The sequence below is a fragment of the Cydia fagiglandana genome, chromosome 2 (genome assembly GCF_963556715.1).
Source record: "Cydia fagiglandana chromosome 2, ilCydFagi1.1, whole genome shotgun sequence".
Taxonomy (NCBI): Eukaryota; Metazoa; Arthropoda; class Insecta; order Lepidoptera; family Tortricidae; genus Cydia; species Cydia fagiglandana.
Window position 1 is genome coordinate 23,240,996 of NC_085933.1, and position 19,264 is coordinate 23,260,259.

The 19,264-nt window shown below is 40.6% G+C and overlaps 2 protein-coding genes across 2 annotated transcripts in view; one reads left to right on the forward strand and one right to left on the reverse strand.

Moving 5' to 3' along the window:
* LOC134673034 (rho guanine nucleotide exchange factor 18) overlaps window positions 1-19,188 on the reverse strand; it is a 49,187-nt gene extending 29,999 nt beyond the window's left edge. Inside the window, exons 1-14 of the mRNA XM_063530974.1 lie at window positions 19,066-19,188; window positions 17,318-17,438; window positions 16,811-16,919; window positions 15,682-15,781; window positions 14,794-14,948; window positions 13,024-13,167; window positions 12,162-12,228; window positions 11,642-11,747; window positions 11,105-11,178; window positions 10,941-11,026; window positions 6,617-6,673; window positions 5,487-5,627; window positions 1,198-1,294; window positions 637-850 (exon numbers count right to left, since the gene is read on the reverse strand). Of these exons, the coding sequence (XP_063387044.1) occupies window positions 637-850; window positions 1,198-1,294; window positions 5,487-5,627; window positions 6,617-6,673; window positions 10,941-11,026; window positions 11,105-11,178; window positions 11,642-11,747; window positions 12,162-12,228; window positions 13,024-13,167; window positions 14,794-14,948; window positions 15,682-15,781; window positions 16,811-16,919; window positions 17,318-17,438; window positions 19,066-19,182 (1,588 nt within the window). The 5' untranslated portion in view covers window positions 19,183-19,188. The remainder of the gene's footprint in view (window positions 1-636; window positions 851-1,197; window positions 1,295-5,486; window positions 5,628-6,616; window positions 6,674-10,940; window positions 11,027-11,104; window positions 11,179-11,641; window positions 11,748-12,161; window positions 12,229-13,023; window positions 13,168-14,793; window positions 14,949-15,681; window positions 15,782-16,810; window positions 16,920-17,317; window positions 17,439-19,065) is intronic.
* The window catches only part of LOC134678739 (uncharacterized), a 336,630-nt gene that overhangs the window by 250,093 nt on the left and 67,273 nt on the right, over window positions 1-19,264 (forward strand). The window lies entirely within an intron of this gene.

Here is a 19,264-nt window from a genome sequence, read left to right on the forward strand (position 1 = left end):
TGGGACTATTATGGTAAGTGTAATTTAATTTATTAGGTACTGTAACGCTTAATTCACAGATGCATTAAAAGCTAATATTTCCGTAAGCGGCTTTTAGTCAATGCCTGGTCGGCACAGCGAAGGTGTCAGCTAGGATATCAGCTACAGAAGCGATTTGCGCTGACGCTCGCTGCCGTGCCCGTAGAGATAGTAAGGCGGCGTGTAGCATCCATAGTAACTATACATACATAGAGATAAAACCTCAAGTGGCTTATCAGATCTTACCATAAGCAGCCTTTAGTCGGTGCCTGGCTGGAGCAGCGAGGGTGTTAGCCAGTATATCAGTCACCGACGCTATCTGCGCCGACGCTCGTTGCCTCACTCGTAGCCGGGATAGTAAGGCCGCGTGTAACGTCCATAGTAACTATACATAGAGATAAAGCCTAAGGTATTAGGCTTACCAGATCTTACCATAAGCAGCCTTTAGTCGGTGCCTGGCCGGGGCAGCGAAGGTGACAGCCAGTATATCAGCCACCGACGCTATCTGCGCCGACGCTCGTTGCCTCACTCGTAGCCGGGATAGTAAGGCCGCGTGTAACGTCCATAGTAACTATACATAGAGATAAAGCCTAAGGTATTAGGCTTATCAAATCTTACCATAAGCAGCCTTTAGTCGGTGCCTGGCCGGGGCAGCGAAGGTGTCAGCCAGTATATCAGCCACCGACGCTATCTGCGCTGACGCTCGTTGCCTCGCTCGTAGTCGAGATAGTAAGGCCGCGTGTAACGTCCATAGCTCTTCTACGCAGGGGAACATTCGGGATACTTGAGCCGAGCTTATGCCGGGGAATCGGAGCATGCCTTCTGCGAACATCTATAAAAAGATATTCGTTAGGGTTCGTTTAACTAAAGTGTTACTTTAGTGTTATAGAAAATGTAATAGTAACAAAGTAGGTATAGTTATATCAAGATACCTTTGCATCGACTTTCATGTGACAAATAATAGACGTAATGTTTTCATGCTAATTCTGTGCAGTTAGCTTGTTTACCGCTGGCATAGTGACTATGCTAGCAGTAAACAAGCTAAATATCGTAGCCCATAGTCTATCCCCCAACGATATTCACAACGACCAGTCATTGCATGTCCTCATTTGACCATTCCCTGCGATCTTGACCAGATTGTACATTTTGTTTGGGGTTCTTACACACGGTAAACGTTACCTTTTGCATCAGCCTTATCGTAAGGCAATGGTGCTTCTCAGTCAATATCAGCTCGTATATATGCTCCTGTCTCTTCGTCTCCCGATCTCCGATGGCCCTGGAAGCGAAAGTGAATATGCTAATTTTACGCAATAGTTGCCATCGGCTCTACGAAGCAATAGGAAATGAAAGAAGCGGGTGCACTACGACTACTCTATAGAATCGTGGGTAAAGAAATAGAACGAGAGTGCTGCAGGCAAGTCGAGTTTCGGCTTAGAGCACAGAATAAATAATAGTACTAGGTACAGAAGACTCACTCTCTAACAAAACGCGTCTATCACGATCAGCACAGATATGGCCGCTAGGTGGCGACAGTGCCACGCGCGGCTTATGGCAAACCCCAAAATTGGGGTCGAACGGATGTACTTTTAGCTAACTGTAGCAAAGCGACGAAATCGCGGAGTGAGCCACGCCTGCTTAGAGCATTTAATATTACTGGAGTGGCCATTAAGAGCTTACCCTCTGCCGAAAAACTTGCACGATTGTGCAAACTTTTGTACTGACATGGCTATTTGTACGTTACGTATACGTACAATTCATGTAGAAATAGCAATACATTTGACGTCCCCTCCCCCGCAAAATCGGCAGACTGTTTCGTAAAGAAAATTACAGCGATGACATCTCTAGTTACTAAATGCTTTAAGCGATTCGGTTATTTAAGCTGTGTCCTATAGCCATACTCGGCTAGGTCGATATTGAACGACTTTTGGGATCAAGTCTAAAATCTCGTAAAACTGACTCTAAAATCGGTCAAGGCATTTAAAACTGCCAACGGTGAATTTTACGCGATATACACCGTGTTTTTATTGAATTCCGTTAACTTCGGGGTATGGTTAAGTACATTTAAGATAACTAAATGGCATAGTTAATTTTCAAAAAAAAATTTTTTTTTTTCCAAAAAAATAAAGTTTAAGAAGTAATTAAATGTAGCATATAGCGTTGTAATAACACGGGCATTACATTTAACTCAACCAAACAATTGAAATCTTTGACATATCAATGTCATTTCGAACATCGCTCGACCGAGATTGTACTTAAGTTTAGTAGCAAATGTATGAACTCATTCTAAACACTAATCAATACGTAAACCAGCCCTAAGGCAAGTGTACACGCTTGTAGAGGCCTTATAGGAAAAAAATAAATTATTGATTATCTCCGAAATGGAGTTAATTAGAATATCTGTGTCTTTGAGAAAGTTACTTGATTTAAGCTCAGGAATGCACCATTGAAATTAACGGAAATCAAAAAAAAAACACGGTGTATAGTTTGGTCCTATAATAAAAATCAAATACATATATTCAACTAACAGAGTATGGCTAAGAGTTTAAAACTTTTGGCTGAGGGAGTATATTTATTTCTCACGATGATTTTGAGGTTTATTTCAAAGTGATAGGGTTCAATATTGCATAATTTCTAATACACTTAATAAACAATTTGTATAGTCGACGGGTCCAGGAAGATCCCCGTCACTTCCAGACACTTGGCTTCAAATTTAAACGTTATGGCTCCTCTACACGATGGATCAACGCCGGCCACTCCAAGGGACGCAGCCATGCGGTAGAATGAGATAGCAATATCACTTGCTCCCTCTAACGCATAAATGCGTCCCTTGGAGTGGCCGGCGTTGGCCCATCGTGTAGAGGAGCCATTATAAGTACAATGTGTACTGTACGTTGTGCTTGTGATAACTTGGAACCGAAACTCAATATGCCTGAAAGCAGCTTACATAACAACAAGATTAAAGTATGTATTTCAAGTTATAGAGGATATCAACTAATCGACTACTGATAGACAATATTTGTGTACCTAGATGTAGTTAAAGTGCATTAAGAGATTGTGTCGATTTTACTCAATCTGGAGTGAATAAATGAGCTACAGATACAGAACCTAACACATACTAAAGAGCAATGCTAACGAGTGTACTATGTATAGAAATTCTAAGTACTGTGGTGTAGTAATGTGAAAATAATGAGCTTGTGGTGTAGAGGCTATGCATAAAAGTTTAGATATAGAGCATTTAAAATAGTCGAATACTAAAGTTTGATTGTTTAGTGTTCCGGTTATTTAGGTAGGTTCCCAACTTACTGGGTAACAACTCCTGTACAGTCGCCATCAGATATATCGGAGCGGCTAAGGCGCTCACAAATATCTGAACACGCCTCTATTGTCAGGGCGTTAGAGTGCGTGTTCAGATATTGTGAACACCACGGCCGCTCCGATATATCTGATGGCGACTGTACTAAACAGTAATTTTATTGAGTGGATGTATTACACGTGAGTGCTATATCACGAGATTTTGATTTGCACACGATTTGAGTCCCAAAATTCATGTGGTAAGGCATCCAGTGCCTAGGAATGGAATTGAAACCTCGACTTCAGAATTAGCACCTAATGCCATAACCACTACGCCATATCTACCGGGTGTGGCCTGTAACACGAGCAAATAATTAAAACTCCTCAAATGGCGAGATTGTACTCCTCAAATGGTGACACTTTTGTTCAACAACTTTTAAAAATTATGAAGTATTTAGACTCCCTATTTTTCATACAAAATAAATATTATCTTCTATGGACACCATCGCCACGCCATATCATTGTGATTGACGTTGCTTGTCACGCCTTAAACATAACAAAATTCGCAATACATTACGTCTTAGAATAAACTTTAAAGTGTATTAAAAATCAAACCTCAAGTTATTTTTAAAAGTCGCTGAACAAATGTTGGTCAGTATGAGGAGTACAGCCTACAGTTTAACTTTTTGCTTATATTAAAGGCCACACCCGGTATATTACAGCGGTATCGGTCGAAATTTCTCGATTAAACCATTTTGTAAGGGCGCGTATGCTGAAGATGCATATTCCCCTGCCCTAAGCGGCATTGGTCACTTTTTAAGTTATATATGACATATGTTTATAATTTACATAGTCATGTTATTTCTTTAAGTCATATACTTGGAATAAAATAGTTAATACAATGTTTTATTTATTATATAGTTAATTTACGCTTTATGCGCCCTGCCCTATGACATCGGTTACACCCTAATTCTGGCGTCAGTTCAGTCCATCAGTCTGGTCAGACTGACGGGGGAATTATCGTGTAATGCGCGGACTGATGGACTGATGGTCTGGACTGATGAAAATTTAAAATTTTAGATAATATTCGTCAGTCCATTTTGAATTACAGAAAACTGATAGGAGACTGATCGTGTAACCTCTTTGTGTCAGTCTCGCGTCATGCAACAATGACTGACGCCAGATTTAGCGTGTCTCCTTCTTAGTCGGATACTCTTGTCAGAGCAGTCGTGGTCATTGAGGTCGTTGTACGGCCTTTTTTGTTGTTTCCCGCCATGCTTCTCTATTTATTGCATTCCGCACGCACAGATTTAAAGGTGACCCGGTGAGAGTTTTAATTTGGTCGGTCCATCGCATTAAAGGCCGCAATCTGGGTCTTGTGCCATCCACTCTGCCTTGAACTACCAGCCTCTCCATGGCGTCGTCTTCCCTGCGCGTAACGTGACCGAAGTAGCTAAGGATACTAGAGTGAACGATTGCCGAGTCTTTGTATAACTTTGAGCTCCTGGAGAATGGATATATTAGTGCGACGCTGAGTCCATGATATCCGCAGCATCCTTCTCCAGCACCACATTTCCAAAGCATCAATGCGTTTTCGTTCACTCTCTCTCACTGTCCACGTTTCAGCACCGTAAAGCAACACTGGGAAAACGAGAGATCTTACGAGGCGAGTCTTCGTTGCCTTTGTGATGTTACGGTCTCTCCATATCTTGCAGAGTTTCTCCATTGCAGACCTAGTAATGGCTATGCGTCGCTTGATTTCATCTACGGAGCCTCCGCTGTCTGAGACCAATGACCCCAAGGTCCCCAAGTATATGTACGATGATACAACTTCACAGTTTCCAATCGCTTTTGGTTTCTTTACGATGTTACGGTTCACAACCATGATCTTGGTTTTCAGTCGGTTGATCCTCAAACCGAATTCGAGACTGACTGTTTCAAGATTTAGCGTGTAACCGAGTTCTATTGTCGTAATTTTGTCAGTCTGTTGTCAGTCTGGACTGATCGTCTAATCGTGTCCATTTTCCATCATTCTGGCATCAGTCAAAACTCGAATAGAATGATGGACTGAACTGACGCCAGAATTAGCGTGTAACCGATGTCTATTATCAGGAATTTACCTAGAATATCTTGGTCGGGCGGCCATGGCCGGAACATAGCAAATAGTTGATACTCACTTAGCCAGCCCCTTCGGAGCGCCCGCAGCCCATGTGTCGGGCTCTGAGGCACCCAGGCCTAGTAAAATTGCCTCTTCACCCAACAGATCGGGTGTCAAGTAGGCCTCCGGCCACTCTGACGCTCCTGCGTCGTCTGATGCACTGAAAGGGAAATAGTTATGTCGTAGAGCGTTCATTATAGTATAGTTCGTTTTTTTGACATTAGAAATAAGGTGAACAATCTTGATGTGTTGTGTTTTAATTGAAAAACACGTTTTAAAAATAACTTTCGGCAAATATGTAACAATTATGAATCTAATACGATCATTTATATTTTTCTGCTTTCATAATAGTTATTGATTTTTAAAAAGCATTTTTCAATTAAAAGACGTTCTTTCGAAGAAGTTCTTTCTAATGCTTAAAAAAACGAACTATAGACTGTATGTATGACGGAACCTTGACCCCTCGTATGCTGTAGACACGGATCCGTGCGTGTGAAGTTAAATCTATTGTTTTAAATCTCAAGGTCACTTTTTCAATGATTATATTTTACAGGCCGCACACGACGGGTTAACCCTAACCCAACCCTAACCTAAGGAAGTAAGACTGATATTGGATTGTCATTTTTGAGCTGTCAGCCGGATAAAGGGTTAAAAGAGCCCTTTATGTTCGAGATCATAATATACTTGATGGCGTTTCACAAAGCGAGGGCCTATAATAAGTCGAGGATACAAAAAAATCTAAGTCAAATATTATGTTTCTAAAAGTCTGTAATAGATAACGTAGATATTACGTTATAAAACGGTTATACGTAACGGTATTACGAGCACACATTATTGAGTAGCAAATAAGATGCAATATTTTGTATTAGGGACCCGCCCCGGATTCACGCGGGTTCTCAAATTCTTCCTCAAGAATCACTCTATTGAAGTGATTGATAGGTGAAAACCGCATGAAAATCCGTTCAGTAGTTTTTGAGTTTATCTCGAACATACAAACACACAAACAGACGCGGCGGGGGACTTTGTTTTATAAGGTGTAGTGATTTTGTGAACTACTTTGATATCGATATTATCGATTTCGGCATTTGAAAATAATCATTTATCTTATCATTTTAAATAAATATAATTAATGATGAGTTGATGACTTACTTGCTTTGGTCGTGCTTGTGGTCGGAGTCTTTGTCGTCATTGCACACGTGGCCGGTGCTGAAACGAGATAAAAGGTCATTCTCTTTCTAGCATGCGTTAGCGAATATGGCAACACAGAAAATGAACCATGTACATGATAATGATACATGTTTTAATTAAATTTATTCCACTATGTTTTGTTACAATTTAACCTTTTCGACGCCATGTCAAACACATAAGCTGTCACTCAGACGCCACGTCACGTCACCGAAGTGTCAAAACTGAAATTGAACTTTATGCATATGGACGTAGGTCTATGTTGCTCTGTGGTCTGTGACCGATTAATCGGTCTTTGGCGTTGAACCTGCGGTGCGGATATATCGGTCATTGGCGTCCAAAAGGTTAATGCGACATTTTAATGGTAAATATTTATTCAGTAAATAGTCTGATCTTTTGTCGTTCTACGCCGCAGGCTAGAAACTTGTTTAAAAAGGAACAAAAACGACCGATAAGCTTATACGATTCATATGAGGTACATCCATATTTTAGCAAGATTTGAGTAGGCACGTAGGCAGATTATTAATATTACTTACTTTTAAAGTGTCTATTTTCTCTAAAGCATTTTTTTTTAAATTATGTATATCACAATCAATCGACATGTAAGTCTACGCGCCAAGTAGATCTGTATTAGTAAATTGAAAATTTATCTATCTAGGCACGTACATAGGGTCTGCAATCCGGATCCGAAAGGTATGAAATTATCCGGATCTGCGGATCTTCCTATACATTTCGGATCCGTCGTGCAAACCCTACACGTACATATAAAAATAACTGATGTAGTAGGAATGTAGTTATTTTTTGGCCACCCTGTTCAAACTAATTTAAGTACATATTTCTGTGTTGCCATATGGGGAACGAAGTCAAATGCAAACAGGGTCAATCTCAACCGACGCAACACGTGAAACATTAGGTTATGGTTTACCACCTTCGACAGAGTTGTAAGTTTATCAACAAACCAATCACAAAACACGCTCTGCAAAGCCTAAATAATAATAAAAGAAGCCATTGACAGTATAAAGAAAACACTTCCACAGTTTGAATAAGAAATTCATGCAGATTTGTTAAAAAAAGTTTAATCAAATTTATATACATGTACTTAATACATACGGAACAGATATTCTGAAATTGTATCAGGGACGTCCAGGCAGAACAATATTTTTTTTATACCTTTGTGTAACCCTTAGACAGGACCCTTAAACATTCAGCAGTGGCGTAGCGTGAACTAATCTAGCTGTGGGCGACGTCGCATCTGTGAGGCCCCTTTCTAGCTATGTGCCCCACCGAAGGGGCCTCGCGCGAGATCCCTTTGGACGCGAGGCCGTGGGCGACGGCCCACTTCGCCCACGCCTAGCTACGCCACTGCACATTCATACCTACAAGTCATTTTCTGCTAATAGTGTTGTAACTATTACTTTATAATGGTTTTGGTCCAAACTGACTGTCATCAGGTTTTCACAAATCACTTTAATAATTAGGGTTCCCATAACAAGGATTTTGCTGAGATTCTGACGAATGAATAAAAAACTACACCTACTAGGTACGTATATAATTATCTTTCTTCAGAAACAGACTCAATAAATTAAAATGTCAATTAATGTCAAATCCGCTGAAGACTATTCTTGGTCTGACTCTAACCTATATTCTTGAAAATAAATACCTACTTTTTACGTTTTTTTAGGGTTCCGTACCCAAGGAGTAAAACGGGACCCTATTACTAAGACTTCGCTGTCCGTCCGTCCGTCTGTCTGTCACCAGGCTGTGTGATAGCTAGACAGTTGAAATTTTCACAGATGATGTATTTCTGTTACCGCTATAACAACAAATACTAAAAACAGAATAAAATAAAGATTTAAGTGGGGCTCCCACACAGCAAACGTGATTTTTGACCAAAGTTAAGCAACGTCGGGCGTGGTCAGTGCTTGGATGGGTGACCGTTTTCTTTTTGCATTTTTTTCAGTTTTTTTTTTTTTGCTTTATGGTACGGAACCCTTCGTGCGCGAGTCCGACTCGCACTTGCCCGGTTTTCACTTTATTTTGAGAAATAAAATCTGCCTGAGCATCCCTCCCCGGACACACTGAACCTAAAATCCTCAGCGAAAACAAATCGAAACAAAAAATATCAGAACGAACTACGACAACAATTTCGACCAGAAACTACCTCAAGAGAAAGATACACAAGTAAGGCGTTGTGGATGAGACGAACCAGCTAGAAGATCTTGTAATGTGTATGGAGAGACGGCGTATTGATGTGTGAACAAAAATATTTTAAATTATAAACTTTATCTACACACATATCATAATGCCTGTATGATGATGATATGATGCGTTCATAAACCGCGAATTACGGCCAGCATAAAGGTAAACTGTTTGGTAAGATCAAATTTCTTATCTCTGTGAAAATGTTATTGCATAATTGTTACATCAATCAATATCGATTTTATGATTACAAAAACAAAGTATTTTGATTTGACCTCGTTTCTAGTATCAGTCGAGATGACGTTTTATTTGGTGTGTGATCATTTGATCAAATGCCGCAAGGCGGTCGTTACATGCGGTTCCTGAACACACCAGAGCTTATAATATGGGTGTAGATAAAGCAGTGTATGTAACCGTACATAATTAGGCATTAAAACACACGTGATGTTTTATAAAACTCGCTTTCAGCTCGTTTCATAAACCCACACTCGTGTTATAATACATATCATTATGTAGCAGTCGCATGAACTACTATTAAAATCGACTTGTTGATATTTTATGTTCTGTCTCCGACTATCTTAGTTCTTTATTTTAATGTTAGAACTCCTAAGATGAGTTATATGTTGTATTTTGCGTTTTAAAACAACTTTTGATTAAAAAGCAAACTAATCTAACATTTATTAGTACAAAAAAAAACAATTGACACTTCACCTTCAAAAATAAACCATCTACCTAAGAACTAAAAATCTAACAAAACAAAATAACCGAACAAAACCAAATCGCGCAACCAGGATCACATAACCGCGCCGAAGTCGAGTAAGAGAGAAACGAAACGATGACTCATGACATGTGTGATGAGAGAGTAAGAGAGAGACAGCGCGATGTCGCAGCATTCCCGCACTTACTGCACGCCGAGTTTTGTAGCCACGCGGCGCCACGGCGAGTAACATCCCGACTGCTTCTTGCTAGCGTGCCGCGAAAATAAACACACGCATAAGAATAGAAACCGTAGGTAGGTATCGCAAGGTCTCTTTTCCAGTGTCCGGCGATTGGCGTTTGCGCTGTTTCGATTCTATATCTGTATTCTTATGACTGCGCGTCTTTAGGCTGGTTTGACAGCGACGCGGGTGGAAAAACAGAAGTGACATAACTCAAAAACCCAATTTACTAGTTTTAATTGGGAAAAAACTTTAATTTGTGAGAAATGTGTTTTAATGGCACCTCAATTTTTCCACATTTGAATGATTTTCTTTATAAGAAGACATTACGTTCGACACAATCAACTAATTATAAAAAAGAAACAGAACCAGCATATAGAACAACATAAAGTGGCAAAAGAGCGAAAGAAAATTAACAAGAAGGTTTGAAAACAATACAAAAATGGCTGAAAACTAGCAATGGAACGAGGCATTCGAAATAAAATAAGTGTATATATATTGAAGGAGTGTATATACTGAAGATTATTTTTAATAAAATATATCACAGTGTCACATACTTGTGTATCTTCTTATAATCAAATCACTGTCATGGCGGACACTTGCAGTGTCGACTACCCAGCAACTGAACATTTCTTTGCATGTGTCATTAATACAAATAAATCAGCCAAGCCATCAAGAAAACTTGAGAACAAGTAAACAAGAAATATTCTTAAAAGTTAAACGTGATAAAAACGGTTTGAGAGTCTCAGTTTAATAACATAAACACAGTCCTTTTTATAGGCTGTCATGACAACAGAGATAACTTATATTATATCGATATAATATTTTGTTTAAATAGTACCCAAGTTTTGTCAATGGTCATATTACAAACCCTGCACATTATTGCGCGCAAATAAATTGATAATGCATAGCGTAAAATGGCGCCCGCTTGGCTGTTCGCTCGTGGCCAAAGTCCTTGCGCAATTAAAAAATAAAGCCGCAAAATATATTCTACGCAAAACCGCCTAGGCCTCCGCGCCTGTCAAATGGCTAGAGGTCTTTTAAAAATAAAATGTTTATTTTTTTTACAGTTAATGTGCCAGTGTCAAAACCGAGTTCGAATAGTAAATTCAAATATGCCTGATTTTAGATTGATAACCTTTTTAACATACCTGTTTGGGTTTTGTGACTGGCTAGAGACCGAACTCCTCTTGCTACTTTTACCACTTGCCGCGCTCAAGGATTTGCCGACGGAGGTCTGTAAAATGTGAACCTTATTCAATTGCCATAAGATTGAAAATTGTATAACAGTTTGGTGGTGTTTAGGTGCACGTACCTTTGATGATTTTGGTTTGTTGCATTCAACAATGTAGTCTTTACACACGCTTTGGTGTACTGTCATGGTGCAATCTGAAAACATTAAATTATTATTTTCTATATTTCTGTTTCAAATTAAGATCGCTTTCGACTGTCAGTAGTATAAGTGTATGGTAAATTGGTGATTTCAGGCCTTACAATTATTTGAAAGAAAATTTCTGAACACCTGTCCGAGCGTTCTAATGAGCTAAGCTATCGCTCTTCTCGGAAATTATTTTTTATTTATCATAATTTACCCAAAAATAATAATTTAATCTTCGCGAACAGACATCCCTGCTTTACAGGAACCCTCATCGGCTTGGAATCCAATAGTTACCTACTTATAATGAATAAGGTCAACAAAGGGATGTTTACTAAAGTTACTAAAGATCGGTTTTCCTAGGATATACTAAATATGGCTAAATATGGATGTCGTAGTATTCGTATGGAGACGGCCGCTATATGACGGCACCGCTATCCTAGGGAACCAGAGCATAAGGCAAAATGCAATACTTACGTTCGCAGTAGAAGGCGGGCTTGTCTGTCAGAGCTCGGCCGCACCAATCGCAGTCAGCGGCCGACGTCGCCGACTGCCACGCGTGAGCGGCCTTGCGCGATTTGTCCTGAAAATACATATAGGTGCTGATGGTGTATATATATGGTCAGTATTTATGACGTTACTGTATATTCTGTTTAGCTATATCGTTTATTTCTAACATGTATATACTTACTAAAGGGCACAACAACCAAAAATAAGCATTCGCCTTAGTCACGATATGTGACAATATTATAGTTGATTTTGAATGTTTTTGTGTGACAATAAAGTAAGCCAGCCGCTCAGGTGCGCAGTTGACTTTTTAATATTTTTACGTATAGATGGTCAAGCAAATCTTGTCAGTAGAAAAAGGCGCGAAATTCAAATTTTCTATGGGACTATATCCTTTCGCGCCTACATTTTTCAAATTTGCTGCCTTTTTCTACTGACAAGATCTGCTTGACGCAGTATAGTTGACTTTTTACATTGTGTAGGTACTAACCTTCTTTTTCCTGAAAAACAAACTGCCTCTTTTCCGCCGCTTTTCTGCATGGTGGTCATACGCCGCTCTGTAGGAAACAAAACATATGACAAACAATTCAAAACCATTATTTGAAGCATTTTCGACTAGTCAGAAAAATGTTTCCGACCATTCCTTATCGTGAATTAAATTAATTTTCCTAGTAAAATCATGCCACACTAGAAAGAAACAAATCGGAAAAACGTGTGAAAAACGAACGAAAACAATAGCAAAGCTTGTGCTTTAACATGCCAATAAAAAAACATTGCAATTTATTAAAAAATTTAAACAATATTTTTTACTTACCAAATTTTCATTATTATAAGTATGTAATACAAACCTCTTTGTAATTAACCATTTTAGGCACTGGTCCCACCGCGAGCTAGTAAGCTATGAGCTATCGGCTATAAACACACACATAGCCGATAGCTCATAGCTTACTAGCTCGCGGTGGGACCAGTGCCTTAGCCATACATCTGATACGATATACCAACGAGCGATAATGTATGTACTATTAATCCTTTGAACACCATAGTCGTCAACTGACGCACGCGGCTACAACCCAATATCAACTTTCGTACGACAAGGTTCACGATGACGCGCCACGCACGACAGGCGTGCCATTCAAAGGGTAAATGTTATGATTTAAAGTCTACTTACTTCTCAAAGAACGCCTCTCATTGTAAGCCGAAATGTTCTTGATACGCGTGATTACTAGCGACAATCAAGAATCAACCTTAATGTTATGTCCTTAAAGTTCACTCACTGCTTTAAAGCCGCCAAAATTTTCATGAGGCGTCAATCGATAATGAACTTTAATATTAAGACTTTAAAGTCCACTCACTGTTCCAAGAACGCCAACCGATGCAAGCCCAAATGCTCTTGGTGTGTGTTGTTTCTTCGCCCCGGTAACTGCGTGGTAGCCCCGACCGTGGCCGCCGACGCGTCCTCGTCGCTCTCCGTCTCGCTCGCACCGCCGCCAGACAAGCTAACATCGAGTGAGACAACGCTTACGTACAATACCACCACAAAATAACGTCGATCGGTATTAGTGCTACTTAACGAAAGGCATAATACGAATGTGGGTACTCGCTTTCAGCTCGTTTCATAAAAACATCACAGTGTTTAATGCATATTTATGTACAGTTACGTAAACTGCTTTATATGGGTTATAAAATGCTATATTGACGCGGTATTAACATTACGACTTATTATTTGTGGCGGTACTGTACAACTCTCGTCATTGTGTACGAGTGTATGTGTGTGTGTAGTGTGAATAATAAAACATACACAATGTTCAATGACGCCAGTTGAAAAAATAAGTGCAAATTCAAGTACCAGTTTTATTCTGGCTTCCAGTGCTAAGACATAGCGAAGCAAAACGGTGCGGTACAAAATAAAACATGAATAGTTTGGACATGCACGAACAATTATTGATTAGAAATATTTTGTTAAGGTACATCCACAGTCCACACTGAACTGAGTAACTGTAGAGCAACGCTGTGCAATATTAAGTACGAGTAGGTAAGTTACTTAATGCTACCGTGTTGCACAGTGTTGATCCACATAAGTTTACTGCGATGTGGAAGCACCTTTAGGCTACAATATTCATAAACAAGTTTAAAAAGTAAACACACATGCACATAAAACTTAGAAAATACAAACATATTCTAGAAATATTCAAATTGAATAATAATTCAGCCTATATACGACCCACTGCTGGGCACAGGCCTCCTCTCATGCGCGAGAGGGCGTGGGTTATAGTTCCCACGCTAGCCCAATGCTGATTGAGGACTTAACATACACCTTTGAATTTCTTCGTAGATGTATGCAGGTTTCCTCGCAATGTTTTCCTTCACCGAAAAGCTAGTGGTAAATATCAAATGGTGGTACATAAGTTCCGAAAAACACAATGATACAAGTCAGGATTTGAACCCGCGACCTCTGGATTGAAAGTCGGACGTCATATCCACTCGGCTACCACTTACTACGGCTACGGCTACGGCTTACCCTTACTATCTATCTGCATGAAATATGTTTTGATAATGTAGAACGATCGACCACCTCAATGTAGGCGAGCGCTCGTATTTGAACCTTTACTTTTGATTTGAACTTTAAAACCATCACGATACAGCTGCTTTTTAAACGACATTGTTGCTATGGCACGCGCTCTACACGGGAGCCCACCGCTCGCACAAAGGAAACAGTGGCTTTTGTTTAACAGATTAGGGTCTTAGGCGTAAACATCATTTGAGAAAATTCATACTATACACCAGCGGTCGGCAACCAGCGGCCCACGAACCCCTCACTTGCGGCCCGCGAGCCTCCCTGGCTATTTTGTATGTAATATTGACAAATGACAATGTCTGATAAAGTCATAAATATTAACAAAGTGCGGCCCGCGCCCACTTCCTTAACTGCTATGTGGCCCTTGGCTGTGTAATACTATTTTATAAACTATGGTTCACTGAATGAGATATAACAAACAACCCGATAGTTGACAGGAACAATTTAATCGTCGGGCTTCCCTAAGGTCGTCCTATAAGGTTGCCGACCGCTGCTATACACCATTGGTGTTGTGATACAATACAAGTGTACTAGTTCGGGTACTGACATGTTGTTGGCGGGCGGGGGCTGCGCGGGCTGCACGGCGGCCACGATGCTGGGCGTGGACACGGACTTCTGCAGCGGCAGCCGCGCCGCCAGCCGCGCGCCCTCCGCCACGGTGGTGCCCGCGCGGAGCGCCGCCGTCACCTTCTCGAAGTCTTTCTGCATTCACAACTATGGTTTTATCGTCTGCTTCACTTTATACGAGCTGTACACACTCGGTGAGAAACCCCGAGACAGGCTGAGAATGAGTGTGTATATGTTGCACCCTTCTCGTCTCGCTCTTCCTTGACTCGTCTCGCGCTTCTTCGATTAGATCGGAGCGGTGCCGAGACTCGGCGAGGCTCTCGACGAGTGTGTGCAGCCGACATCACAGGTCATTTAGTTTAAATAGGTTAGGTTTATCGTAACATTAACGAAATATAAATTAGAAACATGAATGAAACACTTTATTGTGCATAGTAAAAGGGGTCATAGTAGAACTAGATCTCGAGAGCAAGCATACGTTAGGTTTTCGTCGCTCTAAGAATAGAGTTATTGCTACGGCACGAGAATTAAGGACAGGAAAACTTGATACGGATGATTACAAATCTAAGTAGGTATATTTAAGTTTGTAAAAAATTGTATAAAAGTACATACATTTTAGTTGTCTACATCACCCTTCAATAAAAAAATGGGTCTATCATAGTACCAAACTTGCCGTCAATTAGCGGCATCGTTATGAGGAACCAACCCAAAGCATAAGCAGCGTCAACGCTGCCACTACAAATGTAGTGCAATCGGTGACGCACGCTCGTGACGCTTGGAGCAACGATGGTGCACGCTCGTGACGCTCGGAGCGTGCGTTCCGTGGCGGAAGCATAAAGCTAAGTATGTGTTATAAAGCGGTACTTACGGCTAGGTCGTTGTCGTTGAGCGAGTGCGTGGAGTGCCGCGCGCGGGGCTCGCCCTCCGACTCCATGGATGACAGCGACGCGCTGTGACCGTTAAGGGTACTGGAATGTGTTACCGCGTTCAACACAGACTCCACATTCCCATTAGTATCATCAAACATTTATTGATTGTAGATGTGTAAATACTTCAGACAAATTCGTGCTTCGAATTTGATATTTGAAGTATATATCGCTTTACGAGCCCGCGCGCCAATAGTCAAAATATGTCTGTGATCGATGCGGCAAGAAATTTCGATCGGCTATCGGATTATATAGCCATCGCAATCGATATATAGGCTGTAGACTACCACCTCACCTACTAGCAACTATCATCTGCAAAGATTCTGTCAATGATAATGGCCGCATGAAATAGATATGCGGTACTGTTGTAAACAAAACTTGCTGTTAAGAGTTTCCACAAATGGAGTCTTGAATTTGTATCAAATACAGCTTTTCTACAATCAAGAAATCTTTGGTATGATGGAATTCAGGTGTCTAGTTAAATTATATTATTAGTTCTTAAGCCAGTCTACTGCGTTTTTAATTCTTGGTAGTTTTACGGACAACGTAAAAATGTATTTGATGCCAGATAGTCTTATTTAAATAAAGCTTGCCATACCATAATTTTATTAGACACTTGAAATCGAATTGCAAATGTAGTTTTGAAAAAATGATATACAAAATATACTCGATTGAAAAACGGACTAAGCAGTAACTTTTGCGAAATGAATTATTCTTAAATTTTAATATATATTTAGCTCATTCGCTATTTTAAGCGATTCATTTTTGTTGACACACACCCGTCTAACAGTAATTGACGTTTGACCCCAACAGTTTAGTCGATTGTCTCCTAGATAATGAGATTATGTAAATGATTTTAACGTCAACAATCTCTATCATTAATGCTACAAGCCTACAAGCGATGTCTATCAAAACATGATAAAAGAATATTGATATGTTATTTTTCAACCCGGCAAAGATCTTGCCGTGCATACTTCACACTCAAGCATATTCAAATAAGTCGCACTCAATATTTTTCGCTGTAAGATGAATGAGAGAAGTATACTTTCTCTAGAAGTGGTAGGTCCATACCTGCGCTGACGGCTCGCATCGGGCTGGCGCGCGTTGGGCTCCAACGCCGCCCAGGAGCTCCGCCGGCCCTCCTCCCGCCTGTCCCACAGGCCCCAGGATCGGGACTCGCCTGGACAAACAAACACTTCATATACAACATGTCATAAGGCTCTCATTGTTGGGCTCTCCCAACAATGGAAGTTAGTCTTTAAATTCTCCCCAAGGATCTCCACAGCGCCTGGTAACCTTGACGCTAACCTGAACCAATCCGCGATTTCAACTAGTTTACGTTGTTGGGGCATTTTTTGCTACATTACTTTTAGCTTTACGCTAAACTTTCAGCCCCTACATCGCCCACTATAGTTCTACAAACTCTCTTTCTCAGCTAGTTCAGATCTCTTATAAGATAAACAGATAAAGCGGTGAAGATTCCGGGGAACACCAAGAACCAAGAAACCATGTATTATATTATTTATGGAAGCCTATATCTCTTATCGTTAAGTAAACATAGGGTGTGTACAAACTCACCGCTGCCCTTACGGCTGTGTGGGTACAAGTCCAGGTGTGTGGGTGAGCAGCAGTCTGGATCGCCGCCATCTTTGCAAAGTGACGGGCATGATGTGCTGAGACGACTGATGCCGCCCGCTTGCTGTTAACAAAAGATATTTTAATAGGGTATTTGACTACTACTTAGTGTAAGGCCTGAGTGGACGCTGGCGTGCGGCGTGCATGGTAAACAAATGCAAACGTACAGTAGCGGCCTTAGTGCACGCTGCTCAAATCACTTGTGAGCCCGACGCCACGCTGCACGCCCCGCCGAACGCTCCAAATACCCTAATGGTGAGTTATTCGTGAGAGAGATCGCTGGTGGCCTAGCGGCACAGAATAAATAATAGCACTAGTTACAGAATCACTCATGCACTCTCTAAAAAAACGTGTCTGTTATGATCAGGACAGATATGGCCGCTAGTTGGCGACAGCGCCACGCGCGGCTTACGGCTAGCCACCAAAATTGGTGTGGAACGGATGTACTTTTAGCTACCTGTAGCAAAGCGACGAAATCGCGGAGTATTTTACGCACTAATGCGGGAAAATAGGACCATATGTACTGTAAAATTTATTTTTCATTTAAAGTTTTATTTCACTCACGAAATACCTGATCATGGAATATATGACAAAATATGTAATAGGTTTTCATAACGATACCTTGATAATAAATAACGAACTTCCCTTACATTACATATGATTTAAGTTATTTTTCATGCTACTAAAAAAAAAATACGCGTTATATGTACGCATTATGTACGAGTAATGTTCACTGACTACACTTGCACTGCACTTCCTACCTTTTGTAATGAAACACTTTCTTGACAACTTAATACTCATTTATTCCGAAACCAAATTTACTATATATAGGGGCTATGGAAAAATCTTAATAGCGCGAAGTAGCCGACAGAACAGCGACATCTACCGTGAAATTGGGCAACTATAAAAACTAAACATTACTACATTCAACAAGTAATATCAGCGACAATGTATTATTAGGTGTTGTTCTGTACCAGTAGGTCAGGGGTGGCAAGGCGAATGAGGTGGAAACAGGGGTTGCAATCCAATAATAGCTTCGAGAATTCATAAACTGATTTCATTTCTCACAGACGGGGTAAAATGGAAAGCATATTTGCTACTTGCATTCGGTTTTATTCAATTAAGCTTGTTTTTTGTTCTGAGTGATTTAATCAGACGTTTTCGTTCCCATTTTATTTCATAAATGATTCATTGTTTGAAATATACACGCGAGGAAATTGGAAGCGAAAACCTAATAATCAACTAGAATATATAATATACGGAACAAAGTAAATATGTATTGTTTACAGTTACATATCCCCCAAATACATTTACAAATGTCCGTGGACATTAATAAGGCTTCCACAGTTCATAGATTAAGCTAAATAAGGTTACAGTGGACTAAAACAATCGTTGCGGTCGGTTAAGCTCATCTACATTTGTGTTTACATTCCTAATGAGGTTTAAAACTAATAGTAACAATAACAACACTCTTAACTGTCCATCGGTGAACCTTATTCCTATTGTAATAAGGTCCACAGATGGACAGTTAGCAGTGTGGGCGATGGTATACAGAAGGTGCCATTTCAGATCTAAAACAGCGAGATCCAGTAAAAAGATCTTTCTCGAAAATATTGCAGCTGAAGTGTAGATAAGGATAAACGCTCAAAGTTTTGCCTCCTTGGCTGCTGATATAAAGACCCCACACTTACCATAAGCGGGAGCGGCGCGGCGCGCATACGTTGCACGGCCGCATGGAGCTGGCGTAGCTGTTGTAGGCTGTCGTCGAGCACGCCCGGGCTGTACGGCGTGACGCTGATGGTCGGCATTGCCTCCTTGGCAGCTGATATAAAGACGCCACACTTACCATAAGCGGGAGCGGCGCGGCGCGCATACGTTGCACGGCCGCAT